This window comes from Elgaria multicarinata, chromosome 18 (assembly GCF_023053635.1).
Source record: "Elgaria multicarinata webbii isolate HBS135686 ecotype San Diego chromosome 18, rElgMul1.1.pri, whole genome shotgun sequence".
Lineage (NCBI taxonomy): Eukaryota > Metazoa > Chordata > Lepidosauria > Squamata > Anguidae > Elgaria > Elgaria multicarinata.
This window is the reverse complement of record NC_086188.1, coordinates 24549506-24567659: the sequence shown is the minus strand read 5'-3', so window position 1 is coordinate 24567659 and position 18154 is coordinate 24549506. Positions and strand designations below refer to the sequence as shown.

The 18154-nt window shown below is 48.5% G+C and overlaps 1 protein-coding gene across 1 annotated transcript in view; it reads right to left on the bottom strand.

The window, feature by feature from the left end:
• Nucleotides 1-18154, bottom strand: part of AIFM3 (apoptosis inducing factor mitochondria associated 3) — a 53302-nt gene that overhangs the window by 19773 nt on the left and 15375 nt on the right. The window contains exons 2-9 of the mRNA XM_063143840.1: nt 12080-12293; nt 9063-9172; nt 6837-6946; nt 6226-6270; nt 4669-4765; nt 3788-3900; nt 1985-2071; nt 353-444 (exon numbers count right to left, since the gene is read on the bottom strand). Of these exons, the coding sequence (XP_062999910.1) occupies nt 353-444; nt 1985-2071; nt 3788-3900; nt 4669-4765; nt 6226-6270; nt 6837-6946; nt 9063-9172; nt 12080-12293 (868 nt within the window). The remainder of the gene's footprint in view (nt 1-352; nt 445-1984; nt 2072-3787; nt 3901-4668; nt 4766-6225; nt 6271-6836; nt 6947-9062; nt 9173-12079; nt 12294-18154) is intronic.

Sequence of the window (18154 nt, the reverse complement as noted above, 5' to 3'; positions counted from 1 at the left end):
AGCCTGTTTTTTTCTGATGGATAGCCTGACACCCGAAGCCAGTCACTATATCCCTCTCAGAGTTTTTTATTTCAGCCCAGGTCCCTTACTGGTCCCAGCCCAATAACTGAGCCACGGGACTAGTCTAGCTACCCAGAAATGTGATCCCAGGGCACCTCCGCTTCTTCCAGTGTAAATGGCATCAACTGAAATACATTCATCTGAAATGTGGCTGTGAGAACATGCATGGGTTTGGATGTGGGCAAAATCAGTGGTTTCCTGCGCCTGGCCAAAGGGCGGCTGCTCCCTGCTCCATCACATTCACAATGGCACATCAACTTCAGGTGCCCCAAACACCCTGCTTGTTGCTTACGTGCTTCCAGTTGCAAGCAGCAGTTTGTTGTACTCCATCTTAAACCCATCCTTGAAGACGGCCGTCTTGTTCTTGACATCCACGGCGACAACCTGAAACGATTCCTCTGGCTCATTAAAGGGAACTGTCCGAGGGCCAAATTCCACCCTGGAGGAGCTCCTGGGGGCCACATTCCTGTGATAGAGGGAACCAAAGGCCAAGGTTGGGGCCCAAAACACCTAAAATGGCCTGGCCTGTTTCATGCCGAAGCCCTTACCTGGGGCTCTGCAGGTGCCTCCCGGGCCTTTGGGCCCCCAGCTGCTTCGCCCCTCCCCCAGTGCCCAACACCCCCAGGCTGCCTAGACCTCCTTGCGAGGCCTCCTGCAGGCCCTTCTGAGCCCCAGGCCGATTCCACACTGGGGCATTTATCGAATCCACTCTGTGCTCATCGCTCCTTCCAGGGCTTTTGCACTCGCTGGCCAGAACCAGGAGGAGGTTTGCCTTGTCCTAGACAAGGGAGGCAATGCAAAACCACCCCAGCCCCGCTGGCTGGATGACATCAGGGCCCCCACTCTGCCCTGCCCCTAATGTCACCCATTTGCCTTCCTGCTGGAAGACCACCCGGATCTGTGCCTCCACCCAGCACGGAGAAGGCTTTCCAGCATCCCTGCTGCTATTGCCAATCTAACATTGGAAATGCCAGTGGGCATATATTCCCTCCGGGGAGGGATTCCTCCAGGGGATAGAGAGAAAGCCCAAGAGATGGTGCAGGCCAGACTGGGGAGCCCCATGGGCTGAATTAGGCCCACGGTCAGATGATCTTCACCCCTGCACTAGACAATTGGGCAAAACCGTTGCCTGCACTGTATCCCCTCTATCCTTGCAAGCCAGGGATGCGGCGCCTTCTTATCAGGCCTACGTGGGTTCCCTATGCAGCCCAGCAGCTTCTGGGCTTGGCCCTGCTGATGGGAGATAAGAACTGATTGGAGATAAGAGCTTTTCCTTGTGGGGCCTGCTGAGTGATTCAGTCCTGCTTCCTTCTGAGCCTTGTCCTGCAGAAGCTTTTCCTGTTTACTTCTGAGTCGTCATGCAGAGGTTTGGTGTTTGGGATGCTATTTGAAAGTCCTGCTGAGTGACTCTTTCTTGCTCACTTCTGAATAGACATGCTGCTCTTAGTTACTTCTGCATGCTACGATATGCAGCCTCCTATAAATTAGTAACAATGGAATTTGGGGTGGGGGTGGATTTTTCAGCTCCATTCCACTTTGGCCTGTGGACCTACCCACCACTGGAATGAGATCTCTAAGAGCTTCACCAAAATGGAATCCAGCGCTCGGGCCAAAAACTGTTCCCCATCCCTGTTGTAAGCAAAGAGGCCAGAGACTTCACTTTCCTTTTTACAAAACAAAAGCTGAACATTGAAAAAGGGGGCCTGGAACAGCATCAAAGGGGCCAGGATTCCTACCCCCCACCCCACAGCTTTGGAAAGGCTTGGGCAAGACTTCTCCAACCTGATGCCCTCCAGAGGTGTTCAGCTGCTGGGGATAATGGGAGTTGTAGTCCGAGACATCTGGAGGGCACCACTTTGAGGAAGGCTGTATCAAACGCACAGTAGTTTGAGTTCCCCCTCCCAACACACACGCATGCACGCACCTGCATTTCTGTCAGGACCTCAATGTCGTACGTGCGAAAGAATTCTTTCGGGCGCAAAGCAATCTGATCAGCATGAGAATCCATCGACTGAAACAAGAAGCCGTTTTTGTCTTCAGCAACTGCATTCAGCCTGAGACCACAAGAGCAATTCATGCAGGCATTCCCAGGACTGGGCCAGCCATGCAGCGGGGTGAAGCAGCCTGCTTCAGGCGGCACCATGAACCGAGGGGCAGGGGAAGGGGGGGAAATCAATGAAGACCAGACTTGGTGTCTGAACAGTGCAGTGAGACCTTTAAACATGTTGGTCCTGGGATGAGGGGGGTGGAGACCCCCGTCGCGATTCCAAGCCCTCCCACTGAGACGTGAGACAATAAAGAGGTCTGCCGTGCAACCCACAAAGCTTTATTCAGTAAATATACACCTCTTCACACCTTAAGTGAGTGTGAAAGCTATCCTGTAAACTTAACGAGCCTAACGAAGCCTATCAATTAAACCATGGCTGACAGGCTTTTACTGAACTCCTCCTTTAGGGAGGGTCTTCAAGCTGTAACCTCTGGTGAGTAGCTAGCCTAGCGGACCGCCTCCCACCTCCTCTCAACACCACCCGCTTGAGCCTGTGGTGGACTCTGGGATCCGTCAATTCCAATGCTCCCTCTGACAAAGGTTGAGTTCTCAGGGAGGGGGAGGAGAGGGAAGACAATCTCTGAGCCTGGGCCTCCTGTCCGATAAGCTCCTGGGAAGATTCCTCCTCCACTCCTGGAGAGGCTTGGTACATTTCCACCCCTGCTTCCGGTCTTGGCTGCTCTACATCTTCAGGCTCTAATTTCTAATTCAGGACATACACCTGGGAGACTGGGCCTGATCCTGACATACACCATTCAGGCTTCACACTGAGAAGCGAAATGTCTTTTTGCTGCTTGACTGAACCCTTCTAAAATACTATAGGGTGACCATATGAAAAGGAGGACATGGCTCCTGTATCTTTAACAGTTACATAGAAAAGGGAGTTTCAGCAGGTGTCATTTGTATATATATGGAGAACCTGGTGAAATTCCCTCTTCATCACAACAGTTAAAGCTGCAGGAGCTATACTAGAGTGATCATTTTAAAAGAGGGCAGGGCACCTGCAGCTTTAACTGTTGTGATGAAGACGGAATTTTACCAGGTTCTCCATATATACAAATGACACCTGCAGAAATTCCCCTTTCAATACAACTGTTAAAGATACAGGAGCCCTGTCCTCCTTTTCATATGGTCACCTTAAATACTAGAAAAGCTAAGGTAACAAGAGAAGCTTCAGTATTAGGGTGACCATATGAAAATGAGGACAGGGCTCCTGTATTTTTAACAGTTGTACTGAAAAGGCAATTTCAGCAGGTGTCATTTGTATATATGGGGAACCTGCTGAAATTTTCTCTTCATCACAATAGTTAAAGCTGCAGGTGCCCTGCCCTCTTTTAAATCTGGTCACTCTAGTATAGTTCCTGCAGCTTTCACTGTTGTGATGAAGAGGGAATTTCACCAGGTTCCCCATATATACAAATGACACCTGCTGAAATTCCCTTTACTATGCAACTGTTAAAGATACAGGAGCCCGGTCCTCCTTTTCATATGGTCACCCTATTCAGTAGTTACCAAAGGGCCCTGATCCCACCCCTATATCCCTGGAAATCCATGAAGAATACAAAGAACCTTTCAAGTTCACTTCAAAAGCAAGATGATTTCGGGAGGTTCTCAAGTTGGCATTACAATCCAGCCAAGTCAGCACCGAAAGCAAGCAAAAACGTGCTGGACGACACGAACCTTACTTAGCTTCGGCCGGTCGTAGGGCAAGTGCCTGTCCATTGTGCACATCACGATCCGGTCCGAGAAGCCTTCTTGTCGTAATGTTTCTGCGCACACCAGTCCAGCGGGACCTGCACAAAACCAGTGGTAAATGTTGAAGTGCAGGCACTCATCACAGCGACGCCCCAAAGGAGAGTCCCAAAATAAAGATGGAAGCTGTGTAGACCCGTGTGTGTGTGTGTTACGTATGTGTGCATGGAATAACTTCTGTGGACAAAGAAGTCTAAAGGGATGGCAGATGACATCGGGGTTCCTGCCAGGGATGTTAGTCACCGGGAAATCCGGCCCTTTGGGGGCTTGCCATAGTTCCACGGTGCCCCGGATTCTACACCTGTTTGTGAGCCAACCCAAAAGTTTCTTCCCAAAATCCAGGAACTTCTTCAGTTGTTAAAATGTGTGTAAATAGCAATTTGCGTGAATTTCAGTTGCAATTTGCAGAAATCACAACCACAATTCCTGTAAATTACAGCTGCTATGTGCACAGATTATGGCTGAAATTTGTGCAAATTACATTGGTTGCAGTTGCAATTCATACAAATTGTTATTTATGCATTTTTTAAAAAAAAAAAACAAAACACCGAAAATCCACGAACTGGCCTGACTCAATGCCGATGCAGAAAGAGAGGCACTCTCTGGTGCTGGTAAAAAAAAAAACTTTAATAAATTATTTAATTAGCTCTACGTGATTTGGATAAAATCCTTCTTCAGGAGATGAAAAAACAACGAGTTGTTAAAATATGTAACGACAACTAAAAAGACCTCGGGTTTTTCTTTTGGGCATCCCTGCTGAGAACAGCATTCTCTGAAACATTTCGTCTGCCCACGCCGGACTGTCCTACCTGCCCCAATGATGAGGACGTTTGTGCTGCTGATGCTGTAGTTGCTCAGGGAGATGCATTTGGCCATCACCTTTGTCCGTCTCTGCATCTGAAGAGCCTGGGAGCCAGTAAGGAGACCGGGTCAACCACACCATTCCAACCTCGGAAGGATCTGCCAATGCACAGGGATTCCCACCAGCACCCACACATGTGCACTGATTAAGCCAGCAGCCCAAAAGTGTCACTGAAGGCAGCCACGTGGCCTTGACTCATGGCAGCAGTCAACCCTGCCAACTTCAACATCCCTGGTCGCACAGCCCAAAGTGGCATACATGATCCTCCTCCCCTCTGCTTATGCTCACAACAATCTTGTGAGGCAGGTTAGGCAGAGAGTTGGTGACTGTCCCAAAGTCACCCAGTGAGCTTCATGGCTGTGGGGACTTGAACCCAGATCTCCTGAGTCCCAGTCCAACACTCTAACCACCAGACCTCCCTGACGCTCAGTGACGTTGTCCTTGTCTTCCACTCATAACCTTCCCATGTTTTTCCTGCTGCTTCATCTATCAATAGAATCCACAGAAAATCCATTAAGGGGAAAAAGCTGGAATTGCTACGCAATGCCTTCTAGCTGACCGTGCTAGGAGCTGTCTGGAAGCACCCTCTATCTAAATGGCTATGTACAAACGCGGGAATCCAAAGAGCTCTGTGGGTTCAGCCAAGGACTTTGGTTCCCCTTAAAACCCTGCACGGGGGAAGACCTGGGGCCTCCTCCCCCAAGATCTACGGTAAGGTGAAGGCAAACATGACATTTGTAGGAAGGTACGGAAGCCTCCCTGTTCATGCACACTCAGTTTATTTTTGGCTGGGGGCAGGGAAGACCTGGCTGCTGGAAATTCCTGGAGGTGCCACTGTGAGGGAGGAAAAAATGATCTGTTGGCCAGCATCAGTGCCGTCACCAACACACCTTCCTTTTCCCCTGTCTTAAATTCTTGAAGCACTTCTAATCTTATGATTTTTGTCTGCTTTGGTTTTTGATAAGGTGCAGGAGAGACATATAAATGAAGAAATGTACTCTTGCAAGTTTTTTTAAAAATGCAGAAAGTGGGCATCATATCTGCTACAAGACTGGAAAGAGGCAAGACTGATAGCCAGTCCAGCCTTCACCTGCCGTGTGAAGCCAAGTGCACATGGCAGCAGAAGAGCCCACTGGGACGGCTCCTAATGGCTCTTCCCTGTCCCCTATCTATGCTCCCCGTCCCTGGAGTTGGGAGGGCAAGATCCTGCCACCTCCCACAGCTCAGATCTGGCACATAATCCACGTTTCCTGTCCCACAGTTCCTGAAACTGTCCAAAGCAGAGGCTTGTGCTTCTTTCCTTCACAGCCGCCCAGAAGCACAACCCCACCCTCCCACCCCATCACCAAGTTCCTGCTTTTGCCGGTTCCATCTGCTGCTCGTGAACCAGCTGTTCTTACTTACTTAGAGTAAGTCCCATTGGACTCAAAGGGGTTTAGTTCCAAGTAAACCTGCTTATGCCACGCCACAGGATTTTGTGTTGGGGTCCCAGTGGCCGACTCACCTGTTTGCTTGCTCGGATGTACACCTTCTCTTTCTCAATTTTCACCTAGGATTAAAAACTGGCATTAAAAAAGTCATATTTTATGTTCTAACGTCTCCCCATTGTTAAAATAAGGATTTAATAATTATAAACTGAGAAAAGAAAACCCTGCCTGCCCCCATTAGCAAAAGTAAATGGTCCTTGAATGGAAACGTTGAGGATTCTGAAGGTGTGTCCATCCAGAGATAGGAGAAACACATTTGGGTGCCAAGTGACCAGAACGCAAGAGTAGCGAAAAAGAAGGCTGCCACCAAAATGTGGAGGGATTTTGAGAGAACCCAAAACTGTTTGAGTGAGGCAACCCCCCATAAAAGTAACTCACATCTGTAAACGGTTCATCTTTTGGAGATCTGCGGGGAAGGGCTGGCTCCAGAGAACATCACATTTGGGCCTTTGCCAGGGCCCAAGCGCAGCAGCGGCCCCACGCCCAGCAGCGCCGCCATTTTCAGTTTGCACAGAGGAGACATTTCTCCAGTTGCGTCCCTCCCACCGCCCTGCTCTTCTGGGTTAAGGGAGCCACCGTCCTACCGTGGAATCAGCCAGCCTGGCTGTTAAATCTAGAGAGACCTCACCTGAAATTTTGGCAGACTGTCCAACCCTGGGAAGTCTTCTATATCTCCTGTGCCAATGTTGAAGCAAGCCCCATGCCAGGGACAGCGTATCCGCCCTTTGGACAAAACCCCTGCAGAAAAGATGGGAAGGAGACACAGGCAAAGTGATTCTACCAACCATGCTGAAACTGCCATATCTCAGGCTTCACGGCTTTTTAAAAACCATTAATAACCGTGGGCTAAACTTAGCAGCCTGGTCCGCACATAATGCTAAACCGTGGTGTAGCTTGTTGAAATCTGGCATGTTGGCATGTCTGAACCCATCCCTGCAAACAACCATTGTTTTTTAAGCAGCTACACATCACAAACAGAAGCTTGTTGCTGGCTCATGAAGTGCGGCTTGTTTTAAACCATGGTTTTTTATGATGTCTGAACCCAGAATGTGGCTTATTCCTGGCTTGTTTGCACAGCTGTCTGCACTGAAACAGAGGTGTCCAGCAAGAGCATCCTGAAAATGTAAAGACTCTGAAGACTGGCAAAATCGGCTAGAGAGAAACAAAACAGAAACAGAGAGAACAAACCATGGTTTGTTTGCTCGGCTGCAAGACAATTCATAGCTAAAACAGCAAAACATATTTAACATAAACCATGGTTTAGTGTTAGGCACGAACACAGCCAATTAATAACAGGATTGTTGTCCAGTTAAAGAATTTCTAGGTGTTTATTCCTCTTAAGAGTTGCTCAACACATGTAGTGGCCCAGACTATAAGCACTTTTTATGTCATTGATAGGTTATTGCAGCATTGCAGTTGTTGTGGACTTCAGCTCTCATTGGTCCCAGCCAGCATGGTCAATAGTCAGGAATTCTGGGAGCTGTAGTCCAAACATTTGGAGGGCACTAGGCTGAGAAGGCCAGGTTGCCACTTCAAAATATTATCATAGGGCTGTATTTACTCTGCACTAGAAAATTAAAATGTTTCTCCCAGGCAATCAACCAAATTCTGTAACTTGTATAACTTACATGGAATTAAGAAAATTTGAATAATTTTACTTTCTTTGAATCATTTATATACCAATTGTCATCATTCTGTCCTAACCACTGAAACGCTTGTTCAGCTCTGCCTCCGGCTTCTGAGATTTTCTTCAACAGGCTTTTCGCACACATGTCCAGCATATCTTAATACCCATTAAATTATTATTTAAATTTTCTGTTTTAATCTTTTAAAAAATCTTTTTATTTATTTATTTTCTTTATTGCATTTATATCCCGCATTTTTTTCCTCCAAGGAACCCAAGGCGGCATACATAATCCTCCTCCTCTCCATTTTATCCTCACAACAACAACAACCCTGTGACGTAGGTTGGGCTGAGAGTCTGTGACTGGCCCAAAGTCACCCAGTGGGTTTCCATGGCCGAGTGGGGACTAGAGCCCGGATCTCCCGACTCCCAGTCCAACACTTTAGCTACTTTAGCTACTACACCACACTGGCTCTTTTTATTGTTTTATCTTTTTATTGCTTTATTCCTATGTTCACCGCTCTGGAATCTATTTTAGATATGGAATGGTATATTTATTTATTTATTTATTTATTGCATTTTAATACCGCCCAATAGCCGAAGCTCCCTGGGTGGTTCACAAAAATTAAAACCATTCAAAGTATAAAACTAACAGTACATGATATAAAATACAATATAAAAGCACAACCAGGATAAAATCAGCATCAGTGCAGAAATACAAAGTTAAAACAGCAAAGTTAAAACAGCAAAGTTAAAATTGAATTTACAGACTGTTAAAATGCTGAGAGAATAAAAAGGTCTTCGCCTGGCTTCTGAAAAAATATAGTGTAGATGCCAGGCGAACCTCTGTAGGGAGCTCATTCCACAGCCGGGGTGCCACAATATAATATTGTTTATTTATACAATATAAATATTGTAAATAAATAAATAAAGGCTAGAAGCTTCCTTATTATTAAAAAAATGAAAGCTGAGATTCTCACAATTTGGATTTGGCACCCACTACCACAGCCTTCCCCAATATGGTGACCTCCAGATGTGTTGGACTACAACTCCCATCATTCCCAGCTAGTTAAACACATCTGGAGGGCTCCAAGGGTCGAGGAAGTTTGCTCTACCACACATGCTGAATTTTTTCAACAGTCCCTTGGAATCACAGAATACACCAGACCCCCCCAAAACTCCCTGCGCTCATTTCCTGCAGGTTTATAAAGCCACATACAACAGACTGACCTTTCACCAACGGTGCACCATAGTGAGGACACTTGTGGCCCGTGGCATAAAATTCCCCGTTTTCTTTGACCAGCAGCGCCTTCCCACAGCCCAGATCTACCTCTCGCATCCTGGAAAGAGACGGATTTTGGTTTTAAATATTGTCTCAAAGCAAACTTGAGCGTTATACTTGCGTCGTGAGCAGGGAGCTTAGCAGGAGTGTGGATTGTGACATTTGTGCGCAGCGCTACTGTGGCTCAGTGGCCGAGCTGCGTCTGGCTTAAGGCCCACCAGTCAAATTGCATCATGGCTGTGAAATTAATAGGCGGCCTTATGCCAGACTCACCAATCTCACTTTCTCTCTGCCTCAGTCCTCTGACCTGCAGTATGGGAACATACTCCTTTAAAATGGGAAAACGTACACGCCAGGCCGCCCTCCGCTGCTTGAAGGTTGTACACGTATCATCAGCATAATGACTGTCCTCCTGCGGCAGTGAACTGCTGGATTCAAGGGCAGCAGCCATGGTTGCATGCAGACATGGTGAGCCTGTTCCCAAGAACCAGGAGCCAAAGGAAGTGCAGAGGGTGCCGTTCTTTGGACCCATCAAGGCAAAGCAGCGAGGCGCCATGTTAGGCCTCATCTAGAGTATTGCTTCCAGTTCTGGGCTCCACAATTCAAGAAGCACGCAGACAAGCTGGAGCGTGTTCAGAGAAGGGCAACCAGGATGATCACGGGTCTGGAAACAAAGCCCTACGACGAGAGACTGAAAGAACTGGGCATGTTTAGCCTGGAGAAGAGAAGATTGAGGGGAGACATGAGAGCACTCTTCAAATACTTGAAAGGTTGTCACACAGAGGAGGGCCAGGATCTCTTCTCGATCCTCCCAGAGTGCAGGACACGGAATAACGGGCTCAAGTTAAAGGAAGCCAGATTCCAGCTGGACATCAGGAAAATCTTCCTGACTGTTAGAGCAGTACGACAATGGAATCAGTTACCTAGGGAGGCTGTGGGCTCTCCCACACTAGAGGCCTTCAAAAGGCAGCAGGACAACCACCTGTCAGGGATGCTTTAGGGTGGATTCCTGCATTGAGCAGGGGGTTGGACTCGAAGGCCTTGTAGGCCCCTTCCAACTCTGCTATTCTATGATTCTATGATTTATACCAGGCGTGGCCAACCCACAGGCTTTGTATGGCCTGGCCTACCCAGAGGGGCCCCCACGGCACGCCCCCCGCTTCCTCGGTGTCTGAGAAGGGTTCTGTGGATACATATTCCCAGACAGACCCTGAGCGAAGACCGAGCTTCAGGTCATGAGGTTTCCAGTTCCTGGTATTTATTCTTTCCACTACCGAAAATGTCCGCTCCAGAAGCAACTGCAAGCACCTTTAAGCATGTCAGGTCTGGGCTTCTCAGCAGGGCCGGGGTCAAAAGTATGCAGGGTCAGGCACTTGCCAGGGCCCACACTCTTGAAGGGGCCCCCGGACAGGAGCCCCCCGGACCTGCTCCTCCTCTTCACAGCTGCAGCCTGCTTGCTTGCTCTCGCTCTGGCCCAGACAAGGGCCCTTAGCGTGACGGAGGAGCAGGGGAGTCCTCGGCCTGTCAGCAAGCAAGTGGTAGCAAGGAGGTGGGAAAAGGGGGCAGACCACGGCGGGGAGGAGAAAAGACACTCCCCAAGGGGCTCATGGGGGGTATCTCTTGCTCAGCCTTCCCCCCAAAACCTGCAGCCAGCCCTGTGCCCCAGCTCCCATTTGTGGCTATAGCAGCTGGCCCTGCTTCGTTCAGTGAAGAGCTTCGCTTCAGACCCAACCTGAACTTCTTGTTAAGAACATGGAAGGGGGGTGGGAGAATGAGAGGGCGCCAAGGACTGCTATTCTATGATTCTATGACAAGAGCTCTGAAGAGGGAGACGCCGATGTCTCTGAGCAGAGAAACAGGTCTCGTGCTCCACTGCGATGCTCTGTTCAAAATGTGATGGCCAAGACCTGCCCAGTCCTCTTACTTCGGCCGTTTTGAACAAGGCTCCAACTACTTTTCCTGTAATTTATTTATTTATTTATTTATTAAATTTATATACCGCCCCGTAGCCGAAGCTCTCTGGGCAGTTTACAAAAGTTAAAAACAGTGAACATTAAAAAGTATGCAAAATTTAAAATAGGGTGTCCATATGAAAAGGAGGACTGGGCTCCTGTATCTTTAACAGTTGTATTGAAAAAGGAATTTCAGCAGGTGTCATTTGTATATATGGAGAACCTGGTGCAATTCACCCTTCATTACAACAGTTAAAGCTGCAGGAGCTATACTAAAGTGACCAGATTTAAAAGAGGGCAGGGCACCTGCAGCTTTAACCGGTATGATGAAGAGGGGATTTCACCAGGTGCTGCATGTGTACAAAGGACACCTGCTGAAATTCCCTTTTCAATACAACTGTTAAAGATAGAGGAGCCCGGTCCTCCTTTTGATATGGTCACCCTATTTAAAACCATCAAAAATATAAAAACAACAGTATAAAACAACAGGATCCATTTAAACAACAACAGTTCTAGGGTCCATTAAAATAATAATATTAAATCATTTCTGACTGCAGCCTTTCCCAACCTGGCGCCCTCCAAATGTGTTGGACTAAAACTCCCATCATCCCCAGCCAGCATGGCCAATGCAATTGAGGAAACAGCCTAGAGTCAGTCACATTATAGCGGAACCTATGTGTCACCTGATCCCTGTGGAGTCTGTGGTTGCAATACCACCTTCTGGCCATCCCTGGGGGTGGAGCTGCAGAGCAGCCAAACGACAGTTCCCCTCCGCCCACATGCAAAATAAATGAAGTAAATACCTATGTTGGCACAGACATCCTGATGCCCGTGAGTCTCAAGTGTTTTCTCATTTTGATGTAAACGTAGCGAGATCTATTGCTTTAACAGTACTGACAACGGTTGGGGCCCAGGACACACTCCACCTACAGTTTTCAAGCCGTTTTCAAAGTGTCCTATCCTGCTTGGTGTAGATCTGGCCCTGGTTAAAAAAGAAGACGCCCCATACTCACTGTCCGTTGTCCAGGTCCTTCACGTAACAAACAGAGGCTTCGACCACGTCCTTCAGGTTCCGGTAGGGGTTGATCGCGAGGGGGTGCTCCTCCAGCTGGTAATGTCGCGAAGTGCCGTTGGCTTTGTAGATGATGGGGCTGGCTTTCCCGTTGGGAGACATCTCCTCTTTGGCCCTCTCTTTCTCTGGCAACACCACTTCGATTTTCACTTCAACTGCATGAGCAAACAGAGATCTTGGTGATACCTAACGCGCAAACGTCCCTCCCGCCACGGGTAGCGTAACCTCTTGAAGGGTTGGTTTCATCCACCTCCAACAGAACGGTCAAAAGAGCAGCACATATTTTCCCCTCTTCAAAATCATGCACAGTTTGCACAACACCTAAACGTTTAGGCAGGAATATGCACCGTTGCATTTGTGTCATATATCATGCCATGAGGTCTCAAACCCACAATTTGGGTTGTTCTCATTGGAACTTGAAAAGCGGCATTTCTTTTAAAAGGTTTCCAGCCCTCCAGGCTGCAGAGAAAAGCCTGGACACAGGTAAGCTTCGGGCAGTCAAAGAGGGCATCCCTCCTGGGGGGGGGGGGGCAACTACTGATCTCATGCTCCAGGTACAGCTCTCCATCCACCCTATCTCCCTTCGTCTACAAACCTTGGGAGGCAGGGAGTTGTATATATACATCATGCTGGTCTTTTCGGTGGTGGCATCCTGATACATGCTCTAGGCTGGATGTAGACCATAATCAATTGCACCAAGGTCCCATTGTAATCAACGTGAAAAGCTAGTCACAACTGAGGTCCAATTGAGTTCAATGGGAACTAAGTGCAACTAACGTGGTCCAGATCCAACCCAGAGCATCTCTGTGCCCTGGACATAGAGGCCCATTGCACCACCATGCACAGGTCCCATCAGAGGGGTCAGGCTGTCCAGTGTCTGGGCCGGCACCCTTTCCCTACCCACACCAGGGAAACCACCCCAGTGAAGCGGTTTACTTTCCCACACAGGGGGTGAATGTAGCAAAACTGACTCATATGGGAGAAAGTCAGGGGCTGTACTGGGACACCCCATTGGGTTGAGGGCTACTCCTGCTTCCTGCCTTATTCAATCAGAATACAAAGCCCATGATAATACTGCATTTATATAGCACATTTTGAGTGTTCAGAGTGCTTCATATACATTTTCTCAGCAATCCTTACAACAGCCCTGTAAGGTAGGCCACTATTAGTAGCCCCATATTGACCACGTTCAGATGACATGCTGGTTAAGCATTTTGAGTTAAACATCATCGCTTAACATGTCATGTGAAACGTTCCTAATCATGGTGGCTACATAACCACAGTTTAAACGCGCTCACTAACCATTTACTGCAAAAGGGCTAGCGGCCTAACCATGGCTTAGCATGTTGTCTGAACAGGCCCACTGTTGTCCTGCAACACTGATATACCAAGACGCCACCTCCCCACCATCCTTCCAATCTTTTCCTCTTCCTCTACTGAATTTCAGCCTTAGTTTGTGCAAACTCAGTAAATTGAACTAAATGTATCTTCTTCATCATCCAGATGGTTTGGACTGCAATGTCCATCATTCCCAGCCACTCTGAAGGGGTCTAGGAATAAGGAGGGGGGAAGAAATGAAGCATGTTTACAACAGTTTTCCTCCCTAGTCACCTGGAAGGGATTCTTAATTCTCTACAGGAGACCAGGTGAGCGGCCATTTACAGGACTGTTGAAAGTGCTCATCAGCTGTTGAAAGAGGACGCCATTGGGGGGGAGGGGAGAAAGAAAGATGGGGGGTCGCACTCATGAGCAGCTCACGAGTCGAGGGTGTTTCCAGCAGCTGCCTTCAAGCCAGTGCCAAAGCCATCGCCAGGGTACATTTCATCATCTCCCTGGGCTGTGGCATGAATTGGTTCAAGAAGGAGGAGTTTTGCCCATGAAAGAAGAGAGATCCCCACCCCCATAATTAATGCCACTAATGGAAAGCAGAAATTATTTTTAAAAACAAAAACTGATCCTCATCAAGGCATCATGGCTAGCAGATAAAAGGAAGCTTTTCCAAGCAGCTCTGGATTTCTGGCAGATGAGGAGGGTGGTGGAAGCGGGTCGTTAAGAACGTAAGCCCTTGACTGGATCAGACCCATCTAGTCCCGCTTCTGTCTCCAGCAGCAGTAGTCAAGCAAGCAGACCAAGAGCCAAGTCCTTGTGCAGGAAGCAGCCTTAATGCAGCCCTCCGATGGGGCACATCGGATGGGGGAAATGAACCCAGCCCGTGGGTGTTCCTCACGTGGACCGCAAAGGCATTTGACTCCCCAGTGCCTGCCCTCTTCAAGCCCCACCCTACTGGGGGTTCGGGGAGGGGAGGGGAAATTCCCTTTTATTTCCCATCAGCCCACTAAATGCTTCACCCACGGCGTGTCTCAGTCAGCCCACTTCGTTGCGCACCAGATTCGCCCAGCCAAGGACCAGATGACGTCAGGGATAGGATCAACCCCCTGAGGTCATCTGACCCACAGAAGACCTGGTGGGGGAGACATTTGATGCACACCCCATAATATGTTCCTACAGATTGATCAATGCATTTCTTCTACAAAAGTTCATGTCATAATAACTGTTAGTCTTTAAGGAGCTGCCTCTGTATCAATCAAAGCTGGATTAATAAAGGATAACTTTAGCAATCTACCAGGACATGCAATGCTTTTTTTAAAAAAGCACCTGAGCAGTGTAGGCTGGTGGCTCCGAAGTCACTCCGGGTTTCAGTCAGAACCAGTTAGAACTCTAAAGGAGCTCTCCAAGGTGTAAAGCAGCCAGACTGTTCTGACTGAAACCTAGAGCGGATTCACCGCCCCACTGACATTGGAGCCACCAGCATCCATTGCACCTGAGCTGGTGGCGATCACAACATCCTGTGGTATTCTCAGAAAACGTATTTGTTTGCAAACAATCCAGCATTCAAGATCCCTCACTTCTGGTCATTTAAGAAGCCAGAAGCCAGCCTCAAATCCAGAAGGCATCAAGGACACCGTCACAAATTATCTATCACCACTGCACTACAAAAATGCTCCCCAGGAACTGATATTGGGATCAGCATTTGATGGTCACTGAGTCTTTTGGCTCCACCAGGGATCTCGGAGTAGGTCAGGGTGACGGATCTCTTGCAGGCTCCACTCAGCCCTGCCTTGGCTTGGCGTTCCTGTTACATGAACTGTTCATGTATTTGTATGCTTATAGCCTGCAGCGGGACTCAAAATGCTGTGGGGGAACTCCTTTGCAGTTAAGCTATTTTGAGAACACATGATGGGTGCTGTTTTGCTACGAAAAACCTCCCCACAAACCCTACCCTGGACAGAGAAAGCCATGATTAATTCCAACACATAACATGTAAAATTAGCTACTTCCAGGATTAAGTCATTTTCTGGATTAAAAACTAGGAACTCAGGGTGGGCAAAACTCTGCTAATTATACTATTCAGTCCTTGGCCACCAAAAGCTAGTCTGAATTAAAAATGTCTTCTGCCACTTCTGGAATTCACACAGGCTCAAGCTTTGGCTAGCCTCCAGGGAAAGAGAATTCCAAACCTGAGGGCAGCCACTGAAATGCCCCTTTTAGCCCCAGTTTGGTGCATAGGTCATGGACCTCAGAGAGAGCGCCCCATGTCGATCATAAAGGTCAGGGCGGAATGTGAGGGTGGAGACAACGTTTGAGGGCAGCTGGGTCCAGCAAGCCATTTACAACTTGGTGCGTCATCGCCAGCCACATTTTATTGAGCCTGGAGGGTAAGAGGGCAACAGTGCAGAGACTGGAGCACTGATGTATCTTGCTCCTGGTGACAACACCCTCGGGGCGTTGCTAGGCACTGGGAAGATTCAAGTCCCATTCTTTCCACTGGTGTCAATGGTAGGTTTCCCCCCTTTAAGTTTAAACGCCAGACTAATTTTTGTGAACTGGCCAGAGAGCTTTGGCTATTGGATGGTATAGAAATGCAATAAATAGGATAACCAGATGGAAAGGAGGAGAGGGCTCCTGTAACTTTAACAATTATATAGAAAAGGGAATTTCAGCAGGTGTCCTTTGTATGCATGCAACACCTGGTGAAAGTCTCTCTTCATCACAACAGTTAAAGCTGCGGGAGCTATACTAGAGTGATCAGATACAAAAGAGGATAGGGCTCCTGCAGCTTTCACTGTTGTGATGAAGAGGGAATTTCACCAGGTGCTGCATGCATGCATACAAGTGATCCCTGCTGAAATTCCATTTTCTATACAACTGTGAAAGATACAGGAGCCCCGTCCTCCTATCCATATGCTCACCCTAGTAAATAAATAAATCAAAAGGAGGATGGGGGCACAGTGTACAAGGGAGGGAGGGCAACCCTTTCCTGCCCAACTGCCCCCCCCCCGAAATCTGCCCCCCGAAGGCAGCTAAGTTTAGGGAAATCTCTGCTTGGCACCAGTGGAAACATTCTCAGCCTACCTGCCCTGCAGGGGGTTGCGGGTTGGGGCGCATTGCAGCATGTGAGGGAGGGGGAAACCTTCCCCTCCTAGGCTGCAATTGCTCTTGAAATTTGCCCCCCACGCGGCTATTAAGTTGGGGAGGGGGGAAGGCTTCCACTTGCATCAATGCACACTCGGTTCTGTTGGAAATAGATTTGGGGATGGAGCCCCTTGGACCCAGGCGGTGGAGGCTGGCTCCAATGCCAGTGGGGCAGTGAATCCACTTTGGGTTTCAGTCAGCACCAGCAATCCTAACTTGGAGAGCTCCTTTAGAGTTCAGACTGGTGTGGACTGGATTCACCACCCCACTGGCATTGGAGCCACCAGCCTTCAGGGGGCTCAGGCCTAGGAACCCCACTCCCCAACAACACCCCCACATCAGAAGACAGGCTGTAGCACTTTTCACCAGCTGAAGCCTCCAAGCCAGCCTTCCCCAGCCCAGTGCCCTCTGGATGTGTTGGACTACAATCCCCATAAACATCTTGAGGGTTATGGGAGTGATAATCCAACACAGCTGGAGGGCACCAGGTTGGGGAAGTTTGCTCTGAATTTTCATCCAGCAGCCTCCATCTCAAGCATTTCTATTTCTGATCATTTTCCTCATCTTCTCCACTTGCCTGCAGCCCACGGGTTGCTCCCGCAAAGTAGCAGGGGAGACCCTACGGGCATCTCATAGAATCATAGAATACCAGAGTTGGAAGGGGTCTATAAGGCCATCAAGTCCAACCCCCTACTCAATGCAGGAATACACCTTAAAGCATCCCTGACAGATGGCTGTCCAGCTGCCTCTTGAAGGCCTCTAGTGTGGGAGAGCCCACAACCTCCCTAAGTAACTGGTTCTGGCTGCTGTACCCTATTGCTTTTAAAGCACTTTAAAGCACTTTGAAAACGTTTTGAAAACTGTATATGCAGTGTGTCCTGGGCTCCAACAGTTGTCAAAACTGTTATAAAGCGCTTTAAAGCGCTTTAAAGCTGTAGTGTAGATCCCCCTTCTGCCATTCATGGGGAGGCTATTAGGATGGCCTTGTGCCAGCGGAAGAGCTGGGGCATTTGAATACCTTGATTGGTTCCTTAAATAGCCATTGATGGCTGGTGGCTACTTCAAGCAACGAGAAGCTGGAGGGCTTAGATCCTGCCTTTCTGTCATGAGACGCACAAGGTGGCTCATGGCATAATCACTAACAAATCAATAAGAAACCAAATCATGAAGAAACTAAATTCAAAGCAACAGAAGCAACAGATAAAATATCACAAAGGCACACAGAAGCCAAACTCAGAGATGTCAGCAGCTAAAATCCTGCTGGAGCAGGAAGGTTTTACACTTTGCCCAGGATGACATCAAGAAGGGAGGCAGCCCAATCACCCCAGGCCGGGCATCCCATAGCTCAGGGGAAGCAGCCGAGAAGCTGGAGACGGTGCCGGCTGTCAGCTCCTGGGGCCGAAACCCGCATTCTGCCCTGATGTGTGCAAAGCTGAGTGGCAACCGTCACTGGCAAGTGGAGCTGTCACGTTACCACCTCATCCTTTAATCCTGTATTGCACAGCACTGACTCCCATGGACAAAGTTTGCGTTACTTGTACAC